Source organism: Lathamus discolor, chromosome 10 (assembly GCF_037157495.1).
Source record: "Lathamus discolor isolate bLatDis1 chromosome 10, bLatDis1.hap1, whole genome shotgun sequence".
NCBI lineage: Eukaryota > Metazoa > Chordata > Aves > Psittaciformes > Psittacidae > Lathamus > Lathamus discolor.
Window position 1 is genome coordinate 19,625,948 of NC_088893.1, and position 21,014 is coordinate 19,646,961.

Consider the following 21,014-nt stretch of genomic DNA (forward strand, 5'->3'; position numbering starts at 1 on the left):
CCGAGCAGGCACCGTGGGGAATGACACTGCTCCAAGGAGCCGCATCTTCCGGTGATGCAGGAACAGCGCGCGTGTCTGAGTGCCCCTTGAGTTGTTTCAGACGCCAGTCTTGTCTCATGTCTGAGATGTCTCTGAGTCCATGCAAAGCCCGGAGTCATGTGCAAAGCAGTAACCGTTAACGGATAGGGAACCGGAACAGAAAAACCTCCTCCGCCGAGACCGGCGCCGCCGCAGCCGCCGCTGACCTTGTCTGCAGTGCAAGCACGGCGGGGAAACAACACCGGGAGCGGATAACGCCGGGTTTCCAGCCCTGGGTCCGGTGCCCGGTGCTCCCCGTGCCCGCGGGCGTTCATCTCCCACCGGCCGCAGCACGGCGGGGCCGGGCACGGTGCGGAGCTTCCGGTACCGGCCGCGGGTCCCGGAGCCGCCGGCAATAAATCCGTGCCACGTTCTCACGGCCCCAACGCCTCCGTGAGCAGCCGGGGGGCAACCGGGGACCTGCGGGGCCGGGAGTCCCCCCCCCAGCACCAGCCGGACGCCCCGCCCGGCGGGGCCTGTCCGGGGCGGAGCAAGGAGCTGGGGTGTCCGCGGGCGCGCAGAGCCGCGGAGGGTCCGCGTTGTGCCCGCGTTGTGCCATGCGTGACTACGATGCGGCCACTGCCTTCCTGGGCGAATGGGGCCGCTTCCAGCGTCTCGTCTTCTTCCTGCTCAGCGCCAGTACCATTCCCAATGGCTTCAATGGGATGTCGGTCGTGTTCCTGGCCGGCACCCCCGAGCACCGCTGCGTCGTGCCCAGCGGGGCCAACCTGAGCGCGGAGTGGCTGAACGCCAGCATCCCGCTGGAGCTGCGGGGCGGGCGGGCCGTGCCGAGCCGCTGCCGCCGCTACCGCCTGGCCGCGCTCACCAACTTGTCCGCGCTGGGGCTGCGGCCCGGCTCCGACGTGGAGCTGGAGTCGCTGGAGCAGGAGCCGTGCCGGGACGGCTGGGAGTACAGCCGAGACGTCTACCGCTCCACCATCGTCACCGAGGTGCGCGGCCGCGGAGACCCCCAACCCCCGGTCCCCCCCGCCCCAACCCCCGGTGCTCACCACCCTTCTCCTGGTACCCTCCATCCACCCCCTGTTGCTCCCGGGTATGTCCGGCCGGGCTCTGCCGGGGCTTTGGGGGGCTCGTTCTGCCTTGGGAGGGGGCGAACAGGGAGCAGCTACCAGCGGGTGAAGTGCCCGTGGGAGAGGGTCCGGATGGATGGGTCCGCGATGCAGCGGGGTGAAGGGGGGTACATGGGGTGCAGGCCCCCAGGAGGAGCCACCGGTCTCTCGTGCTGTACTGTCCATTGAAACCGCAGCTTGTTTGTCTGGGGAGGGCTTTTCTGCACAGGGGGAGGCCAAGGCTTTAAATAGAAGCCCGGTCATTTCCTTTGCTGGCATGCTGACTGCCCCGGTAAACTTTCCACCTGATGGAATCACTGGTTCCCAGTTGCACTTTGCAAAGGGACATCCAGGCTTTTCCATCACCACAGCAGCAGCCTGGCTGCATCCGGGGCAGCGATGGGCCCTTGCTGGCCCCAGCACCCTGTGCCAGAGCTGCCAGCCATGGTGACATGGTCACCAGGAGCTGGGTGAGACAAGATGTGCAAGGCAGGCGTTGTGGTCGCTGTCTGCAGCACATGGGGCTTGTTGTGAGCCTGGTCCTGGCCAAGCCATCAGCTTGGTGTATAAGTCTGTACAGTGGCCTCAATTGTACAGAGCATCTGTGGAATGGTGATGGGTCGGTCAGGTTCAGCTTGTTTGGGTTTCCTGGCTGTGCAGCAGCAGGGATGTGTGTCTGTCTCTGCCTGTGCTGGTGAGGAGCCTGGAGCTCTGGTAGAGAAGGAAAACACGGCTCCACTGAAGCTGCTGCTGCTTAGTGTTGTGTGAAAGGGTTTAAAAATAAAGCAGCTCATCCTCAATGCCAGGCAGCATTTGGGTCTGGTGGCTGGCAGGCACGAGCAGCGTGCTGCAGGTTGCTGATGGATGCGCTGATGGCTCACTCTTGGGGTGCGCGGCACTGGTGGGAGCAGTTGTGTGGCCCTTCTCTGGGATCCCTGTAAATCAGCACCAACATCTGCCACCAAAACACAGGGGCACAGGTCCTGGCTGGGGGGTGTGCGGCTGCAGGGCTGTGCCCTGGGGATGTGGTCAGGGTCTGTACTGGGGTGTGTGGACACGGACTGGGCTGCACTGAAGCATGCGGAGAAGGGAGGCAGCAGAGAACAGCGGCAGGGTAGGGGAGGGCAGGGATGCAGCCTCCTCTCACATGCCCAGAGCGATGCCATTGGCATGTGTGACACTTGCGTGTGCCTATCTCCTGGCATTTGTGCTGGCAGCAGCGCTCGGTCACCGGGGAGCCCTCACAACATCAAATCAAGGCTTGGGAAGCTCCTGGCCTTGGGTGAACCATAGCAGCAGCTCACTGCTGCACATGGACATGCCCGGTGTATCTGGGCAGTGCCGTGGTGCTCAGTGCCAGAGCACAGCCAGGTTATCCCATGGTGGCTGTGAACTTGGAATCTCTGGTTTGGAGTCAGTCGTTCTGAGGGAGGCTGCAAGGGAAGGAAAAGAGGAGAAACGCTTTTCCTTCTTACCAAGCAGCAAACAGTTCGGTTGGTAGATGCCAAACAAGAGGCGTTCATGCCAGACTTGATGGGATGCAGCAGTGAGGTTTGCCATGGGACCTGCGGCATGCCATAGAGCAAATAGCGCATTCAGGGATGGAAGCCGAGTGCCAGGTTCCCATCTGCGAGCCAGATGGAAAAGAAGGATACTTGTTTTGTTTTCGGATTGCCATGGACGTTTGGAAAACACACAGAATTTGGTTTCAAAAGCAGGAAAACAAGGCGCCGATGAAACCCTGTGGAGAAGCAGCTCTGTTAAAGTTGAGCTCATTATTTCTGTGCCCAACATTTTTCTCTGCATTAGGGCAGACAGGCCAGGACATGCTGTCAGAAAAGCTCAGTGAAAAAGCATCTTCAGTTGAAGAACTCAATGGAGGGGCAAAACCTGATGGCACAAGATTAAGCTCTGGGAGTTTTGAGCTGTGCAGTTGCGTCAAATCCTGTTATTACGGCTGCTTGAGGGGAACAGGCTGGGAGATGCCAGATCCGAGGTATTTGGTGTGCAGGGACGTGCTAAACCCTGGGAACGGAGGATCCCAGACTCAGTCATCTGCTTGGTCTTAAAAATGCAGATGGGGGCTGAAAAGAGCCGGGGCAGAGGGTGACGGAGCTGCTGCGAGGGCTGGAGCAGCTCTGCCCTGGAGCCAGGCTAAGAGAGCTGGGCTGGGGCAGCCTGGAGAAGAGAAGGCTCCTGAAGGGGAGACCTGAGAGCAGCTCCAGTGCCTGAAGGGGCTGCAGGGAACCTGGAGAGGGGCTTGGGACAAGGGCCTGTAGGGACAGGCCAAGGGGAACAGCTTGAACCTGCCCGAGGGGAGGCTGAGCTGAGCTCTTAGGCAGAAGCTCTTCCCTGTGAGGGTGCTGAGGCGCTGGCACAGGGTGCCCAGAGAAGCTGTGGCTGCCCCATCCCTGGCAGTGCTCAAGGCCAGGTTGGACACAGGGGTTTGGAGCAAGCTGCTCCAGTGGAAGGGGTTGGAGCTGGAGGAGCTTTAAGGTTGAGCAGGTCCACACCCCTGGTGTGGTGGTGGCCTCAGAGCTGAGTATGGAACTGCAGGGGGGACAAGTTTCACAATGCCTTAATAGTGCTGTTCTTGAGCAGCTCTTATTCCTCGTGTTCAAAGCACTTCCTTGGAAGCTCACATGCACTTTGCTCCCCTGTATGCTTAGGCAGGGACATGACAGAATTACTTATTTTCTGGTTAATGAGTAATTAGTCCAGTACAGACAGTTTGGAGGTTGTAGCTATAGATGCTGTAGCTGTGGCTGGGCTGCAGCTCCGGGGTCATGGTGTGCTCTGCACCGGCTGTGATGGATGCAGCCTCTAAGGAAGAGTGAAGTTAAATTTCCCTTTCCCCCATGTACTGCTGGCAAGGAGTCAGTGTGCAGTGAGTAACTGAAAGCCCTGTACATGGAAGCACAAGTGAAGTCTTCCCATGTTGACACATGCTCCATCACCGTGCAGTGCTAGGGCATGAGCCTTCGTGACAGCGAGTGCCTCTGGGGTGGGAGGCTGGTACTTTGGGAGAAGACAAGGTGTACCTATGGAGTAGGGCTGGATACATCCCTGTGTACTGTGGGTGGCATTGGATCTAACATAGGAGGTGTGGTTTCTTCACTCAGCAGATTGAGGTATATGTGGAATCAGCTGGATTTGATGTGTTCATGTGTTTTCTGGTCAAAGACAGTGAGTTCCTGCACACAGCTCTTCCTTTGTCCTGGGAAAAGGCAAAGGGAACAGCTGGGTGGGAGGCAGTTGGCACCAAGGAAGCACAAGAAGCAGTTATTATTTAGCTGGGTTTATTTTGCAGCCAAAGTGCCTTTGGCACAGTGGAGGCATTTTAAAGCACTGACCCTTCACCATGAGCGACTGAAGCCTGAGGGTCCAGAAGCAGGAGCTGCGCTGGCAGCCCTAGAGCAAGGTGCTCAGCACCCCAAGAATGGTCTGTATCGGTCCCCAATTCTGCCACCACCTTGTCACCAGCTTTCCCAGAGCAGGGAAAGGGAAGTGCAGCAGGATGGGTTTTCTTTGCCATGTGAAGCGCATCCCTGTGTGTGTTTTTCACTGTGAGCATCCTTGGCCATATCGAGTGTTCCTGACCCACGTGCTCACATCCATGCAAGCAAATAGAGTGGAGATAAGCACCGGTGTGCACCCAGGTGGGCTCATGGCAGCATCTCTTCCTTCCCAGCAGGGATGAGGAACCATCTTCCAGAAACGGCTGCCATAGGTCTTAATGATGCTGTTGTTATTATTAACACTGTATTAGTAACGTTTTGTTATTGATAGAATCACAGAATGGTTTGGGTTGGAAGGGAGCTTCCCAAGATCTCATCTGTATCTCCCCTCTGGCAGCTTAAAGCCATGATTAATCAGATTTCATTCTTGGAGGCACATTTTAGTCCTCAAATCTCCATGTTCCCAAATTAAAGCCCCTGTGTGTGTTTCCCAGGAAGAGGCATGGGCTATGTGCTTAAACCCGCTTCATCTCTCTGTCGTGTAGCTGGTGCTACTCTGCAAGCTGGGCACAGGTACCCAGCTTCCCTCCGCTGGCAGGGTCCATTCATTCTGCCTGAAAACAGGCACCGATTGCGGCTCATTCCTGAATTATAGTCCAGAGCAAACTGGAGGAACCACCGCATCCCTCCCTGCTTGGGGGTTTCCTTCTCCTTGTTCTGCAGCAGAAGCAAAGCCCGGCCATCACCCCATTGATGGTTTGGTTATGGCAGGACCCCCAGTGCTGTCAGATGGCACCTGCATCTCTTTGCAGCCCAAAAGCTGCTCATTCTTGTTGCCTGTTGCTGAGCTGAGGATCCTGAGCAGCCCTGAGGGGAGGTTTCTGCTCCATTGCCCATGCCTTGCCCAGGCTCCGTTGCCGCTTGCTGCGATGGCTCAGCCCATCCATGCCGCCAGCACTGGTGCGTGCCATGTCCCGCTCTCTGACAGCATGGCTAATTATTAAAATGATGCTATACTTTGATCTGTGATCTGATTAGCTTCCTTCTGTGGTAGAATTATCTAATCCCACACTAACATGTTTGAAGTCTATCCATGAGCGCTCCCAGCAGGCATGCCTTGGCTGGCAGATTAGTCACTGGGATGGAGCAAGCCACGGCTCCAGCTTCAGCAGGCAGAGACTCATGATGCTGCTATTATTTGTCTTGCCCGGGGTTATGAGCGGCCTGAGGTGGAAGTTTCCATGTTGGCTCCTGTCCTAAACCTCCAGCCGCAGCCAGGGCCAGTTGTGAGGCTGAGCGATGGGCAGTGAGTGAGCCCTGCAGTTTATGGGGATGGAAAGGAAGTTGGAAACACATTAGGGCAGGAGGAGAAATTTCATTCTGTGCATTGTCTGCGTATGGTTTGTCAACCCCTGAAGATACAGGATTGCAGCAGGTGAACTGAAAACTGTCCCTAGCCAGGGATAGCGCAGTCCTTCACCCCTTCCATCACCCTGCTTTCCTGATAGGGAGCATCTCGGGACATGAGGAGCCATGTCCTAGGTGTTGGGGGTCTGATGTGGCAGTTGGGGTGTGTGGTGAGGAGATGGTGCTGGAAATGGGGTCAGGACAGCCCCCGGGCTGCAAACACCAACTGCCCATCAGGTTTGGCATTCAGAGGCGATGGGGTCCCATCAGATGGCTGCCAGCGTTTTGGCCTGATGGGGCTTGCCTGTTCTTTAACAGGGCATTGAGCGGTGACTTTCACTGTGGAAACGAGTGCTGGTGCCAGGGACGGGTGGAAATGTGGGTGTGGGGAAATGGAATTAAATTATGTGGAAAAGTGCCTGTCTCCAGCCCATAACCCCTGTGCCTGGATGAGCGTTATGGCTGTGTCTGAGCACAGCCTCTTCTCTTGCAGTGGAACCTGGTGTGTGAGGATGACTGGAAAGCCCCGCTGACCACATCCCTGTTCTTCATGGGAGTCCTCATCGGCTCCTTCATCTCAGGGCAGCTCTCAGACAGGTAACACAGGCCTGTTGATGAGGAAGCCATAAAAGCCACTGTGCTCCCCTGGGTATTCAGCAGAGAGGCTTCCAAACTCGATGGGAATCTTAATCCTAAAGCCACCAGCATTAAGTTCCATGTGATCTGAATTTAGTCTCCTGACTCCTGCCCCGGTGCCGAAGTCAGTCGGTGTTACTGTTTGAAAGGGAGACGAGATAATCACTAAATCCCACTGGTGCCATGTGCCCGCTGGGAGCATCAGACAAGGCGTGTGTGCCCCGTCAGCATCCCCCAGAGCCCAGCACCTTCTCTGTGAGCTGTTCACTGAGTTGCTTTGGAAGTGTTTTGTCAGTGAAGGGAATGTTCTGAGCCTGCAGCTGAGGGGTTTCCCTCTGCTGCTGCAGAAACCTCTCCTAAGTCAAGGGCTGCTGCTGGTGGGGTACCCTGGGCAGCATCAATGCACAGGGCAGCAGCCCTGGGTGTGCAAACCTGAACATAACCTTGCTTTTGCTCTTACCTTCCCATAAGGCAATGCTGTGGAATCCTAATGCAGAGGGGTAGGTGAGAGAAAGGGTACAATGACTACTCAGACCGAAACCCATTGGTAAAGCCATTTAATACATCCAGAGCATAATGGTGTTGCAATGTATAGATGCCAGTAGCCTAGAAGCCATCGCTTCCTAACTTTCAGCTGTGTGGCTTGAAATCTTCACGTGTCTCACCTATGTAGTGTAGTCTGGGCTCTGTCTAGTGGCTCCCTGAAGTTTCCTTTTTCTTCTTGGTTGTTTTCCTGCATCTTGGAAATGAAAACATTTTTAGTGCTTATGAAACTAATAACCAGAATTCTTTATGACAAACCAAACCTCAGGTCGTGCCGAGCTGCATTGCTTGAGGTTGGCTGCTTGTGCTCCCTCCTGCTCTCTCACGCAGCCCCTCTCCACCACTACATGCTGTTTCAGTAGCAATCTCTCTTTTCCAACAGGTTTGGCAGGAAGAACATCCTCTTTCTGACCATGGCCGTGCAGACTGCCTTCAGCTTCCTGCAGATCTTCTCCATCAGCTGGGAGATGTTCACAGTGCTCTTTCTCATAGTGGGAATGGGGCAGATCTCAAACTACGTGGTGGCCTTCATACTGGGTATGAACATGTCTGCACTGGATTCAATACTTGCTTCATGTACCGTCATTTTCTTTTCCCCTCTGAGCATTTATTTAGACAGCGGTGAAGCCTCATTGGTACAATTCCTAATTTAGGCCCGTGTGAACTATTTGCTCAAGCCTGTATTTCCTATAGGTTTAGAGGAAAGGAAGAGAGCAAGAAGACCCTAAAGAAAGATCTATTTCTTTCTTCTTTGGAGAAGAAGTTCAAGGCAGTGTTCAGGGTTTGTTATCAGCAGAAGCAGGTCTGAGATAGAGAAGGCATTCGGGTTCCTCCCTGTCGGAGGGAATTATGGGGATGACTGATGCAGGCCTCGGGTGGGAGCTGCGATTTGTAAGAGCTGTCTTGTGTGTATGTATGTGTTTGTGTCAGGTTTTGATACCACAGAGCCCCAGCCTGGTTTGGATTGGAGGGACCTTAAAGCTCCTCCAGCTCCAGCCCCTGCCACAGGCAGGGACCCCTTCCACTGGAGCAGCTTGCTCCAAGCCCCTGTGTCCAACCTGGCCTTGAGCACTGCCAGGGATGGGGCAGCCACAGCTTCTCTGGGCACCCTGTGCCAGCGCCTCAGCACCCTCACAGGGAAGAGCTTCTGCCTAAGAGCTCAGCTCAGTCTCCCCTCGGGCAGGTTCAAGCCATTCCCCTTGGCCTGTCCCTACAGGCCCTTGTCCAAAGCCCCTCTCCAGGTTTCTTGTTGGCCCCTTTAGGTATTGGTAGCCAATTTAGGTATTTTAAATGTAGGTATTTTCAACCAGTTGCATTAGTATTACAATTTGTACTTCTTAATATGAGCTAGTCTAAATGAAAACCCAATAGTTAATGCTGTTCTTTCCTACCCCATGAAGCTTTAATGCTGGGGGGGGAAACAGAGCAGAAGAACATGATGTGAAATCGGTGCTGTGGAGGGGATGCACCATCATGTCCCCGGGGCAGCCGTGAGTCACTGCTGCCAGTGGTGGAGGGAGGATTAAGTAGGTCAGGCTGTCAGCAGCAGGGAGATCACTTGCCGTTGCTATTGCCATCCCAATGCCACTGCTCCCCCTGTCCTGGAAGTTAACTCCTGTGTGGAGCTGATGGAGCCAGAGCGAGTGCCCGCCATGGGAAAGCAGTGACACGGGCACATATAATTGATGCTGGCTGTGCTGCAGCCCTGGCACCCACCATCACCAAGTGTTTGCCTTTTCAAGGGGCCACCTCAGCACAGGGTTCTCCTGTCATTCCAGCTTCCAGCATCCAAACCTGGGTTGCTGCCCTATGCATAACACAGACCCTGCTCCAGCCTCCAGGGCTCTTCCTGCCCTTAGCACTATTGCTTCCATCTTCATGAGAATAGTTTCCTCCCAGAGATGGTGGCAAAAGTCTATAGAGAAGTTTTTTAACCGCATCCTGTACATGACGCAATGGCTGTAGGATGCTTTCATGGGCTGCTACCTGGCTACTGCAGCAGGAGCATTGTTAGATGATGGCATCTTCCCTGGTGGTATCCTACAGCCTGTGTTGTGCCGGTCCACCATTCAGCCTTCTGTTCCAAACAATAAACATTAAGTTTGTTTCCATCTCGCTGTAATTCACATCCTTTCATCCCACGTCACACCTGAAGCACTCAGCAGTGAACTTAACATCTTAGATCCCAATGGGTTCAGTGCAGGAGCAGGTTATGTCCTAGACAAGCATGTGGGAAAGGCTCCTGAAAGGCTGCTGACCATTCCCTGCCTGCTCCTCTCCATCTCGGACAGTGCATTAACCAAAGCAAACAGAAGTCACTCCTTCATCTGAAGGTCCCCAATACTCCCAGCAGCTTTTCTGTACTGGGTGGGTTGTGTTGTGCTGCTCCTTCCTAAGACTGTTTAGCTTAACTTTCTCATAAATGCAGTAAAGTATCGAGTGATGCTAATCCACCCTCCCTTGTTTTGAACAGGAACAGAAATCCTGGGCAAATCAGTTCGTATTATATTCTCTACATTAGGAATTTGCATATTTTTTGCAATTGGCTACATGTTGCTGCCACTGTTTGCTTACTTCATCAGAGACTGGCGGATGCTGCTGCTGGCACTCACGATCCCCGGGCTGTTCTGCATCCCGCTCTGGTGGTGAGTACCGCTTTTCAGTGAAGTTAACTACCTGCAGAGCCCTGCTGGTGCTGGCCCTGTGCTTGAAGCCACTTGTGCATTGGCTTTCCAGAGCACTTGGGAATGCTGTGTTTGATTTGTAGCTCTGGACGCTGCTAACCACCTCTAGGTTTACCCCTGTAGTACCACTGTGTGATTTGTTCTAACTTTGCTTCCTTCCTGTTTTAATATAAGCTGTTTTTTAGTGTGGATTCTCTTGCTGATTGGTACTAAAATCCCAGCCTGGTTTGGGTTGAAGGGACCTTAAATCCCATCCGGTCCCAACCCCCTGCCACGGGCAGGGACACCTTCCACTAGAGCAGCTTGCTCCAAGCCCCATCCAACCTGGCCTTAGCATCCACAGCTTCTCGGGCACCTCAGTGACAGGCTGAGCCCATTCTCTTGCACGCAGCAGTTTATGGCACCTGCTATCATTAAGCAGTTCATTGCACTCAATGTCATTAAGTCGCAGGCCAGCCCTCTCCCACAGGCTCTCCCAGCCTTGGCTTTGGCTGCTGGAGCAGGACCTTGATTTGTGAGCTCCTTCAGCCTATATAAGCATCTGGTTAAGCCAAAGGTTGGCTCTTCCTTCCCCTGCTCCTCTCAGCCATCCCACGCTGTCCTCTTGGTAGCTGAGTCCATGTTTCCTTTCGTCTTTCCACTGCACTCACCCCTCCCTGCTCTGGAGCACTGGTGACGGGTAGGTGCACCCTCACTCGCCCATCGCTGCTATGGTAAACTGTGAGGTTTGTATAGAAGGTTCCCATGACACAGAGCCTTTGCATATACCCTGTGCATAGCTGGAGCATTTCCACATTGTGTGTGCTTCCCTAGGAACATTTTTGCTCACCAATGGCTAAGGTACCCCCACCTTTGCTTTCTGCCTGGTGACATCTGGGGTTTGTCTGCTGGGCATCAATTACCCCTTAAAAACCAACCACCCAGGACAAGGGCAAGCGTGCATCTACTTCAGCGCGAGGATAAACACATCCCATAGACCGGAATTCTCCCATTGATCCCGGTGGGACAAATCCATGAATTACATTGCCCATGTGCTTCTGTGCTGACTGCCTTCTGCTGCAAGCAATCTGTGAGCTGAGCGTGGAACTCATAGAGACGATACATGTGGTTTTAATAACTCTGTGTGAGAAACGTTGAGTCGTTTATTGTGAAACCCATTGCAGGATCATTCCTGAATCCCCTCGGTGGCTGATCTCCCAGGGAAGGTACAAGGAGGCAGAAGTTATTATCCGAAAGGCTGCAAAGATAAATGGTGTGCCAGCCCCAGAAGTGCTTTTTGACACTGCAGAGGTATGTTTCACATGTCCTGGTGCTTTACCTCACCAGAACCTTCCCCCTGTGGCCCGTTCACTTGTGGGGAGATGCCAGCACAGAAATGGTTTGCACCGGCAGCTCTTCCGGGCTGGCAGTGACTGTTGGTGCGAGGTAAGTGCTGGGTTAGGGAGTTCAAAATGAGAAGCCAGAGGGGCTTTTATTTGTCTGTTTTTTACGGTGAAATTCTCCTCCTCAGCAGTGCTTGGTTGTGATTTTCAGAGCAAGGGTGACCCAGGTTGCTTCAGCCTTTGGTGCTGGGAAGACCCGAGGAGGATGTGTTTGTCCCCCTTTCAGCTTGGTTGTGGTGTTAGGGATTTGCACCTTAACAGCCACCCTTTGTAGGCTGTGCAGGGGACCCTAAATCAGCACCCACACGTGCTGCGGCTGGGTGGCACAAACCAAAGCACCCCAGTGCTACACGGGCACATGAAAACCACAAGCAGCGATGGTGGTGAAGAAGATCAAGCTCTTCAGGTCTGTTTTTCTGCTGTGTTTCACACGTATTGGTTAAGAGGAGAAAGCCCAGCACAGCCCCAGCAAGCCGGGGAGCTGCTCAGCAGCAGCACGATGGCTAGTTCTTGGGCTCATCTCCCCCTCTAGTGGCTCTGCCCTGGCTGGAGCTCCTGAAGAAGCACAAACCTTTCTCCTGTGCAAAGAAACCAGTCACGCATCAGTAATACCCGTGTGTCTGTATGTGAGATCTCACTTCACTGCATTTTGGGCCGCCTGATGTCCCCTGATGGAGCAGAAAACAAAGCACTGTGTGCTCCTTTGCAAGGAAGATGCTGCGTGCTGCACCTCCCATGGGCCGGATCCATCCCTTCAATGTCATGTTCACACTTTGGCTGAGCTGCTGAAGATCCCTTTTCCAAGTGTATGCTCGAGTGTAAACCGAAGTGCATATTCCAGCGATGGGAAGCTCATCCTACAGAAACCATGGGAAAGCATTTTCCTTACTTCACAGCCAGAGGTCAGATGTCTTTCGTGCTGGACATGACTTTCCAGGCTCCAGTAAGTGCTTTGCTTTCCATCACTCCTGTGTATTTGTGAGAGCAAGCAGCAGCTTCTCTGTCCTTTACTGCATGGGAATCTTGTGTGCCAAAGCACCTGTCCACCAAAGCCTGAGGATGATGTCTGCACATGAAGTCCTCCGTTGGAAGTATTTCTCAAACGCTGCTATAAAGACATTCCTTGGAAGCCATCCTCTCTTCCTAGGAAAGGAAATCCACTGGGTAGCCCCATAGGGAGGACCAGGGTGGTTCCTTCTTTGGGCTCGGGGGGAAGCCTGGCTTTGTCTCAGCAAGGACTCTCCATGCAGGCAGAAGAGCTCCCTAATGCCACCCAGAAGATTTCAGCTTGAAGCCTTAAACTGGACCCTCTGTCTCCAATGATGCCGCTGTGCTGAGCGCTGGCATCCATCCTCCCCACAGGCAGCAGAGCTGGGTGGTTTTCTGCATTGATTTCCCGTTGTTTGTGAAGGTTGAGCGGAAGAGTCGAGTGGACAGTGCACAGACAGTGCCTTTGGTAATGAGGTTACTCCTGGAAGCTCTATGTTAGATCCGTAAGGAAATGTTGATGTGTCTGTCTTGTCAGCTGGCACCTTTTTCATTAGTCAGCAGGAGCAGTGGTCTCAGTGCTACCTTTCTTATAACAAAAACCTGGAAACTACCACGAGTACAGTGGGTGCACACAAGCTTTACCTAAGGACTGCCCTCCCTGGTGCAGAAGCAGCGCTTGGGCTCACTGGTTATCCCCTGATAGAGTCATAACATCGTAACTGCCCAGGCCTGTGGGTGGCAGAGGTTGCTTTGCTCTCAGGTGTGTGGGAATGTTTTGGTCTTGTTTTCCTCTTTCCTTCAGATGCAGGATTGGAAGCCTCAGCAGCAGCAGAAGGCTATCCTTCTGGACCTATTTCGAACCCGAAACATTGCAACTATTACTATTATGTCATTACTTTTGTGGTAAGGAAATGTGTATTCCTACAGTACCCAGGCAATAGAACGCTTTCTGATTTGAGGGCACATGCCACAGGTTTAGATAATAAGTCTAAGCCTCAGAACCCATCCACATGGTCCTTGGCCCTCAGTGTCCTTGCACCCACACTGCACTAATCCACAAGAGTATGGAGAGAACAGCATCGACTTAGATGTAAAATAGTTAGGAAACGATAGGTAACAGCTCGCGTATTGCAAATTTTGTTGCTTTGGTTTCTTTAAAGAAGCTCCCAACTCTGTAATCACTGTTTGAAGAGAAATGTCCTCCTTGAAGCAAAGGCAGCAACTCAGTAGCATAACAAGAAGCAGACCCATGGCCGGTGGTTTTGTTTGGTTTCTGTACACTGCCCGTCTCAGTGAGATCCTGGTCCCTGTCTGGGCAGCCACAAGGAATGAGGACCCAATAATACCATATAGACAAACGAGGACCCTTTCCTGTACATACTTCCCCCAGCAGAAAGGAACTGGCTAGCACACTTGGCATGCCAGAGTAAGGCATTCCTGAGATTTGAAACCTGAACATCCAGCTCTCATGAAGATTAAATAAGATGTAACGGAACTGCTGAGGGTGGGAGATCCTGTCACTGGAGTTGGCTACAAGTAGGAATGTAGTTGGCATGGGAAGCTTTCCAGAGTTACTTCACTGTGCCATTAATGACTCCATTGTAGTGAAAAGCCTTTGTGAGCGACCTGCACAAAGCCTTTTACTTGGTATATTGTATGCAGGAAGGACAGAGAAATCAGAGGTCTCTTCCAGCCGCTGTGGATATGGTCACTGGAAGGGATGGCAGAATTAGAAAGATGGGGATGCCGCGATGCCCATGGCTTAGTGGCGCATCCTATTTTTGTCACAACATCTGAGGCAACACTGGAGGCGTTCAGAGACCGGTGTTTCTGGAATCATTTGGGTTTACTGCTTTCCTCAGGTTCTTCACATCAGTTGGTTACTTTGGCCTGTCCCTCAGCACTCCAAACTGGCATGGAAATGCCTACATCAACTGCTTCCTCTCGGCTGTGATTGAAGTTCCAGCTTACGTGATTGCCTGGCTCCTCCTCCGCTGCCTCCCCCGGCGCTACTCCTTAGCTGGCATCTTCTTTTTAGGGGGAGGTGTTGTCCTCTTCATTCAGCTGGTTCCTGCAGGTACAAGGTTCAATACATGACTTGAGCACATAAGATGTTACAAATGGTTTATGGCACTAATAGTTCTGTAAAATTGCTGGAAACCGTCATCACATTTAGGATTTGAAGTCAAGTTTGTGCTGATCACTTGCAGCCGTGATGTGGTTTTATGAAGATGCTGACTCATGCACGGCTGTCATTTATTGTGTCAAATTACTGAGCTTTTTATAGCCCAGGGGAACCTGGAATTGTAAAATGAGAGCCAAAAGTGTCCTGTGATTTATCTGGTTGTGCATAGAGGCTAAAAAACCCTGCAAGTCTTCCAGATTTCACTGTGTGTAAATCTCTGCAGGATTTGATGGAAAAGGGTGGATTTAAGCTTGTCTTTTACTGCTGTGTAATCCAGTTTTGTTCCATTTCAAGAATGCTGTTTTACTTGGAAACAACCAAAATCTGAACAGTACAAAATAACCTGAGCATCTACATTGTGTTCAGTGGGAAGTTTGGAGCCAAGTCATCTAGGGATGGGGCTAATACACAGTACAATTTTCTATATACACACATACATATATATATATGCAAAATGTATAATGCATTCAATAATTAAACCAAAACCACCACCACTTGGGAAAACCCAGTGATCTGATCTTTGGGATATGGAAGAAATACAAGTAGTAAGCGCAGGATGTTGTTTATTCACCTTGGTTTTATTTTTTCTCCTCCAGATTTTAATGTCCTGTCTGTGGGCCTGGTGATGCTTGGGAAATTTGGCATCACAGCTGCGTTTTCAATGCTTTACGTCTACAATGTGGAGCTGTACCCAACGCTAGTGCGAAACATGGCAGTGGGAGCTACTTCCACCGCTTCCAGGCTGGGCAGCATCATTGCTCCTTACTTTGTTTACCTGGGTGAGACATGTTGTGTTCCTTGCTTTGTGCTGCACAACTGCCCAGAGAAATTATCTGAGCTTCTTTAGTGCAGGTTCAGCTTTAAGTCCCTTCACTTGTTGTCTCTTAAGTCCCTTCTCTCACCTGGGGTCTGTACATGGAAATGATCCATATGTTGTAGGCAGGAAGAGGTAACAGAGATTAGGAGATTAAGGGTGGAAGTATCTGCTGACTCTAGCAGAATATTGCTGGTGTCCTGCTAAGGGGGTTTTGCTGGTTCACCATGGCAGGAAAGGGGAGAGGAGACTACCTGCTATCTGTAACTCACCTGTGTTGTCTCAGGTCTACATCCCAGTATGAGTGTAACAAACTGCACCAAAAATAATGAGAATACGTGGTCTTTATTTCATACTTGTACAGTGCAAATGTGAAGTAAAAGGGACAGCAGGACTGTGGTGTGCCTTAGGGTCTTCAGTCTCTATTGCAGCACAGGTAACAATAACAGTTTTTAAACCAAACTGTTGGTTGGTTTCTGAGGTTATTTTTATCCCAGGTTTCCATAGGCTCAGCCTTTCAAAGAACTCATGTTCCAAAGCCCTCTTGTTCCAGTCATCAGAATAGTTTCCTAAACCTTAGGAGGTTTTAGGAGAAACTCGTCAGCTGCTGATCTTTGCTACAGCTAAATTAGGACCTTGCAGTTCATCCAGCTCATGAACACAGAAGAGATCAAATCACAAACTTTGACTCTGTGTGCGATACCCAGAGGTCTTCACTTTGCTGCTAGTTTATTCCATACATCATAAAGCATGTTGCTCTAAACCAACTTAAAGCTGGCCAAGTCCAGTTTGGTATTTCCTATACCATAAATACTTTAACTCCTAGCTAATCCCTTTTCCTTGCCATGCTATTGTGACTTGAAGATCTTGCATCCTGCCCAAACACTTGTGCGCTGGCTTCAGGCTCCTGGCAGGGGCCGCTGCCTTCTAGTCCAAAATAATATTCTGGGTAAAGCAAGGTCAGAGCCTCTTGTCTGTCGTGGGAGGCCTGATGCTCTCCCCCTGTGCAGTCAGGAAGGTAACCAAGGATTCCCCTGTTAGCTGCCCATTAGTCTGTAATTGCCCTGTTCTTTTGCACAAGCCCAGCAGGAAGCACAGTCCCAGGCAGCTGATGAGTGCTGGGTTGTTTGAGCACTTCTCCTCCCTCATGTTGAATTATTTCACGGAGGATTTGGTTCCTGATGACAGAGGAGTATTGAAGGCTCCAGCAATGATCCCAGCAGAGCTGTTACCTTGCAGAGATGTTGGCTATCCCAGCTGGAAGTGTACAAAAATCCTATTAGCTGCTACCCAGACATGGGGGATGGCATGAAACCAATGGTGGGTGTTGATTATCCTCGAGTGCACGCTGTAGTTTTAAAACTGAAAACGTCTCCAGACAGATAACAGAAGTAAATTGCTTTTGGATTCACCTTTGATATTTATGAAGAGTTCAGCTAATAATTCCCAATTAATTCTGCATTCCAGCAATAATTCGGAATATAAATTTTACCCATGGGGTTGTTGGTTGTGCACATCAAGTACTACTGTCGTGTCCTATGTTCTTACAGATGCCTATGACAAATATCTCCCATATATCCTGATGGGAAGCCTGACTGTGCTGATTGGGATTCTTACCCTGTTTCTCCCGGAGAGCTACGGCAATTCCCTGCCTGAGAGCTTTGAGCAGATGCTGAAGGTGAAGTGGTAAGGTGGTTTTCCTTCATCCCATCATCACGAGAATTCAGCACCTCTTTCTGCATAGTCCCTTTTCACAATCAGTAAAGATGTAAATCAGTAAACAAGGCCAGATTGAATGGGGCTCGGAGCAAGCTGCTCCAGTGGAAGGTGTCCCTGCCTGTGGCAGGGTGTTGGAACTGGATGAGCTTTAAGGTCCCTTCTAACCTGAAGCATTCCGTGTGTCTATGATTCTGTTTCATCAGATCCACTTCAAAACATCAGATCTTTCAAAGTGAACCTGAGAGCTGCTGTGCTTGAAAGTGGGCACCCGGAAAGCAAGGCTGACCCTCACATCACCTTCAGGCTGCTGCTTTCTATCTCCCAACACTTTCAATCCTTTTCTAGCACTCGCTCTCCTTGACTTTTCATTTAAGCTATTCATTTAGTGGGATGTCGTACATTCCGAAGCGCTTCACTCTTTCAGTGTAAGTTCATTAGGTACCACTCCAAATTAAACACAGGATTGCAGTTCTCTAGCCTCTTTCATTTGGGAGGCTACCAGTTTACCAGTTCCCATCGGGGAGGGAAATTCTTGGGAGCAGCAGGCATCTTGCATAAATAGATTGAAGCAGCTGAATTACAGTGAATTATGTTCAAGTTCCCAGTGTTGTTTTGCTGCACTACTTCTGCCATCCAGAAAGGTGTCATTTACAGAGCATTCCATTTTCCCTAATGCTTCTATTGGTGGTGTAACATGGTTATTTTAGTGGTAGGAGGGGGAAGTGTCTGATGACACCCTGTAAAATGTTCTCTGGCTTCTCAGTCTTTTACTTGATTTCAGTTTCAGAAACGGGCAACAAACCACCGGCATTAGGAATGCAAAGGAGAGTCCTAAGGTTCTGGTAACACCCTTGTGAAGAAGGACACACGCTCAGAGGGGCTGAAAGAAGAACAACATCTTCTCAGCATGCATCTTCTGCCAGAGGAAAACCCAACAGTCAATGCTACTGCACCATAGTTGTTATCCCTTGTACTACTCTACCCAAATACATAGTTTACTAACAGATGCTGTCTAGTCCTGTAGGACTCTCAGTCTGTAATTCAGAAACTGGGGGCTTCTCCCTTGCTGAGATATGGAGGCCTGCATGTGCTAAACACAATTCAAGGAGTAAGCTAGAAATGAGTGTTAGGAATAGTATAGCAATGACTCCAGTTAGCTGGGTACTCAATGAAAGCTGCTTAAAGGAAAGAAAGGGTAGTGAACGTAATGCTCCTGGTTTTTCTCACTGTGTGTGTTGACTGGATGAAGGGGAGCTGCGGTCTGTCTCTGAATACCTCAGCACGTGCCCCCAAAGGGATGATCTTCCTTTGAAATCTGGGACCAAAGCCTAATAGACTAAGTAGGATCAGGATTTAGTTGTAGCAAGGCAGACATGCACTTCAGTGTAAGGATGTGGGATTCGTACAAGACATCAGAGTCTCTTTTGATGTCGCTTGCCTTCCTCAGGAGCTGGGATCCACTTGTCCCTGTAAAAGCTGATGCTTGTTCATAAAGCCTGAGCCCACTGAAATCCTTGGGCTTCATGAAACATTTGGTATCCTTGGGGATGGAGGGGGAATCTTTAACAGTGAGTAAGGACTACAGCTTGCTGACCACCTGAGGGGCTGTGCCTTCTTTCGGAACACACATGGGCTTAAGCAAGTCAGTGATCCCATCCAAACAGCTTTTAGCTTTCAGGTGTTTCATGGTATATGGGCATAAGCAGGGTTTTTAGATCTTTTGGTGTTGTGTTTTTTCCGAAGCATTTCATTTGAAGATATACCACATCATTCTGTACCTTCACAGGAAGTACAAAGACAGTTTTAAAAGCCTCTGCACAATCTTTGTACCATTTACAGATTTAAAAGGGATTTGATGCTCACAAAAATCTGATGTTCTGTTCTGGAGATGTTCACCTATGAAAAACCACAGAAGGGCTAATTTGGGACCACAGTTTTTTTCACACCAAAAAACACCCAGCAAACCACCACCAAGTCCAGTGTTTTGTTCTTCAGATCCTGCAGGTTATGGATGTATTTAAGTTCAGCAACACTAGGCTGGATGAAAACAAATGGAGAGCTTAGAGTTGTGCTACTACTGTTTAATGAACACTACATAACAGAATACCTTTTATTTTCCTATTTATTGGCAGTGCATGCTGTTCTTGGGCACATAAAGTCGATCAGACCTGGTAGACTGATTTTTATACCCTATGAGTATCAATTAGCCATGATTTGACTTCTGTAAGGGCCAACAAAATCATTCTGTCTTGCCTCTAATGGGAGAGTTTGTGGCAAGTTGGTCTTGTGCTGGCACTGGGCATAGGAAGGAGGCTCTCCCTCCCAAGTTCAAGCACAAATATAAAGCTTTATAACATGTACAAGGAATTTGTGCAATTACTTTAAGCTGCCCTTTGGGATGCAGAAATACCATTTACTTTCACATTAGTTTGCTGCAGTTAGGCTTTTGCCATGAATGTAACGCGAGGCAACCATTATCCTGTAACCGCTGATGTTCTCATCCCTTCTCAAGCTGGAATTTCTGCGATATCAGCAGTATTTAATCTTGGGTTTACTTACTACAAAGTTAATCTATAGAACAGCAGTTTAGCCACGACTACATTTGTCAGCGAAGCCTTTGTATCAGCGTGGGACAGGTTTGACTTGATTAAATAGAGGTGGCCATATCTTTATGAAGATTTTCATATCAAGTTGATACTTACTTTGTGCGATTGTAGGCTTGGGTGTTTCTAAAAAGTAAATATTTTTGTACTCTTGAACTCTGTGGGAATTTAAAAACCCTGTTTTTCCTTTTTTAAATAAGAAAAAGGGTTGTGTTGGGGTTTGGTTTAAATACCTTGTTTTAATCGGTCTCCTTTTTCGTACTCGATCTCAAGCCGGGGTCACATTTCAGTGTTTTCAATGGCACATTTAAACAAAGACAAATCTCTCCCAGCTGTGGAATAACTGAAAAGTACATGATGTTGTCACAAGGCCTCACGGTGCCTGAGGATGGTGAAAAACAAGGGGATTGCTTCAGCTCATAAAGCGTTTGCAAGGAGAATTTTTGTCCTCTGCCAGTGGCTTCCCCAGGCTCGCAAGCCCCAAAGAGCGATGGTCTGTGGAAGAACCCAACAGCGATGAATCTGAAGTGCCGGTTTCTGGCCAGTTACTGTTCTCTTGATCATAAAGCTGAAGCAAACAGCACTGGTTTAGTAGCCGCTGGCAGAAGTTAAATGTGTTGCTATGAGCTATTTAAGCCTCTCCCTGCGATCTTCAGTGGGAAAGGCAGGAGGGAAGCACCAGCGGGATCGTTCTCACTGACTGCAGGGGCTGTTGGCTGTGCCTCAACTGTCACCACTGTCACCTCTACCTGGGTCTCTCTGTGCAGCCTTTGCTCCTGGGCTGGTTCACTGGATGTGCTAAAGCATGTATGAAACTGTAGCAATTGCCACTCGCTTATGTCTTCATGGTAATAAAACGTGCGTTGGCTTTGTACAACCTGCTTTCTGTGTGGAGTGCAATTGAAGAGGAAGTCTCCTCGCTTTAACGCTTTGGGCAAAGAGGTGTAAAAAGGTAGTTTAAAATGTACTTAGCGTGGATAACGTGCGAAATGTATGAAACTCCTATTTTGTCCATTTCACACTTCGGAGATTTTTCACAGCTGTGGAAAGCATGATTCCAACAGGGAATGAAAGCTCTTTTGAAACAGAAGCATTCAAAAACGCTGTAAAAGGTGTACAGGTGGCTTCTATCAATCAGAGGTGAAGATACCATCCACAAAAGGCTGCTCGGAAATGCGGATTGGCCCCAGGGTGGCAGGCAGGGAGCAGCGTGAGGACCGGCAGCGCTCCCGCCCGCAGGGCTCTCTGCATCCCCCCGCGCATCGAGCTCGCCCCTTCGGCCCTCGCTGCCAGCACAAGCCCAGGCGCTGCTCGCAGCCAGCCCCGGGCTCTCCCTCGGGCCCAGCTCCCCCGGCCGCGGCCGGCCTCAGAGCACCGGAACCGGAGCCGAGCCCCCGCCGCGCCTCCGTGCGGGCGCAGGGCACGCCGGGAGCCGCCTGCCCCCG

General features: G+C 50.6%; 1 protein-coding gene across 2 annotated transcripts; it reads left to right on the forward strand.

Annotated features, from left to right (window-relative positions):
- Positions 1-618: 618 nt before the first annotated feature.
- Positions 619-17,972, forward strand: SLC22A4 (solute carrier family 22 member 4). Of its 2 annotated transcripts, XM_065690684.1 has the most exons (10): positions 619-1,028; positions 6,507-6,610; positions 7,575-7,729; positions 9,666-9,837; positions 11,040-11,166; positions 13,051-13,151; positions 14,111-14,325; positions 15,030-15,212; positions 16,798-16,933; positions 17,748-17,972. In XM_065690684.1, the coding sequence occupies exons 1-10, from the start codon at positions 636-638 to the stop codon at positions 17,821-17,823; spliced, it is 1,662 nt and encodes a 553-aa protein (XP_065546756.1). In that variant the 5' UTR covers positions 619-635; the 3' UTR covers positions 17,824-17,972. The 2 variants fall into 2 exon arrangements, with proteins under 2 accessions (XP_065546756.1, XP_065546758.1); XM_065690686.1 differs by lacking the exon at positions 6,507-6,610 and having other exon boundaries at positions 9,775-9,837.
- The last annotated feature ends 3,042 nt before the right edge of the window (positions 17,973-21,014 follow it).

Coding starts and splice junctions, on each gene's coding strand:
- SLC22A4 (XM_065690684.1), top strand. CDS start 636: ATGCGTGACTACGATGCGGCCACTGCCTTCCTGGGCGAATGGGGCCGC. Junction 13,152..14,110: donor ATTATGTCATTACTTTTGTG/GTAAGGAAATGT, acceptor TGCTTTCCTCAG/GTTCTTCACATCAGTTGGTT. Junction 15,213..16,797: donor TCCTTACTTTGTTTACCTGG/GTGAGACATGTT, acceptor ATGTTCTTACAG/ATGCCTATGACAAATATCTC.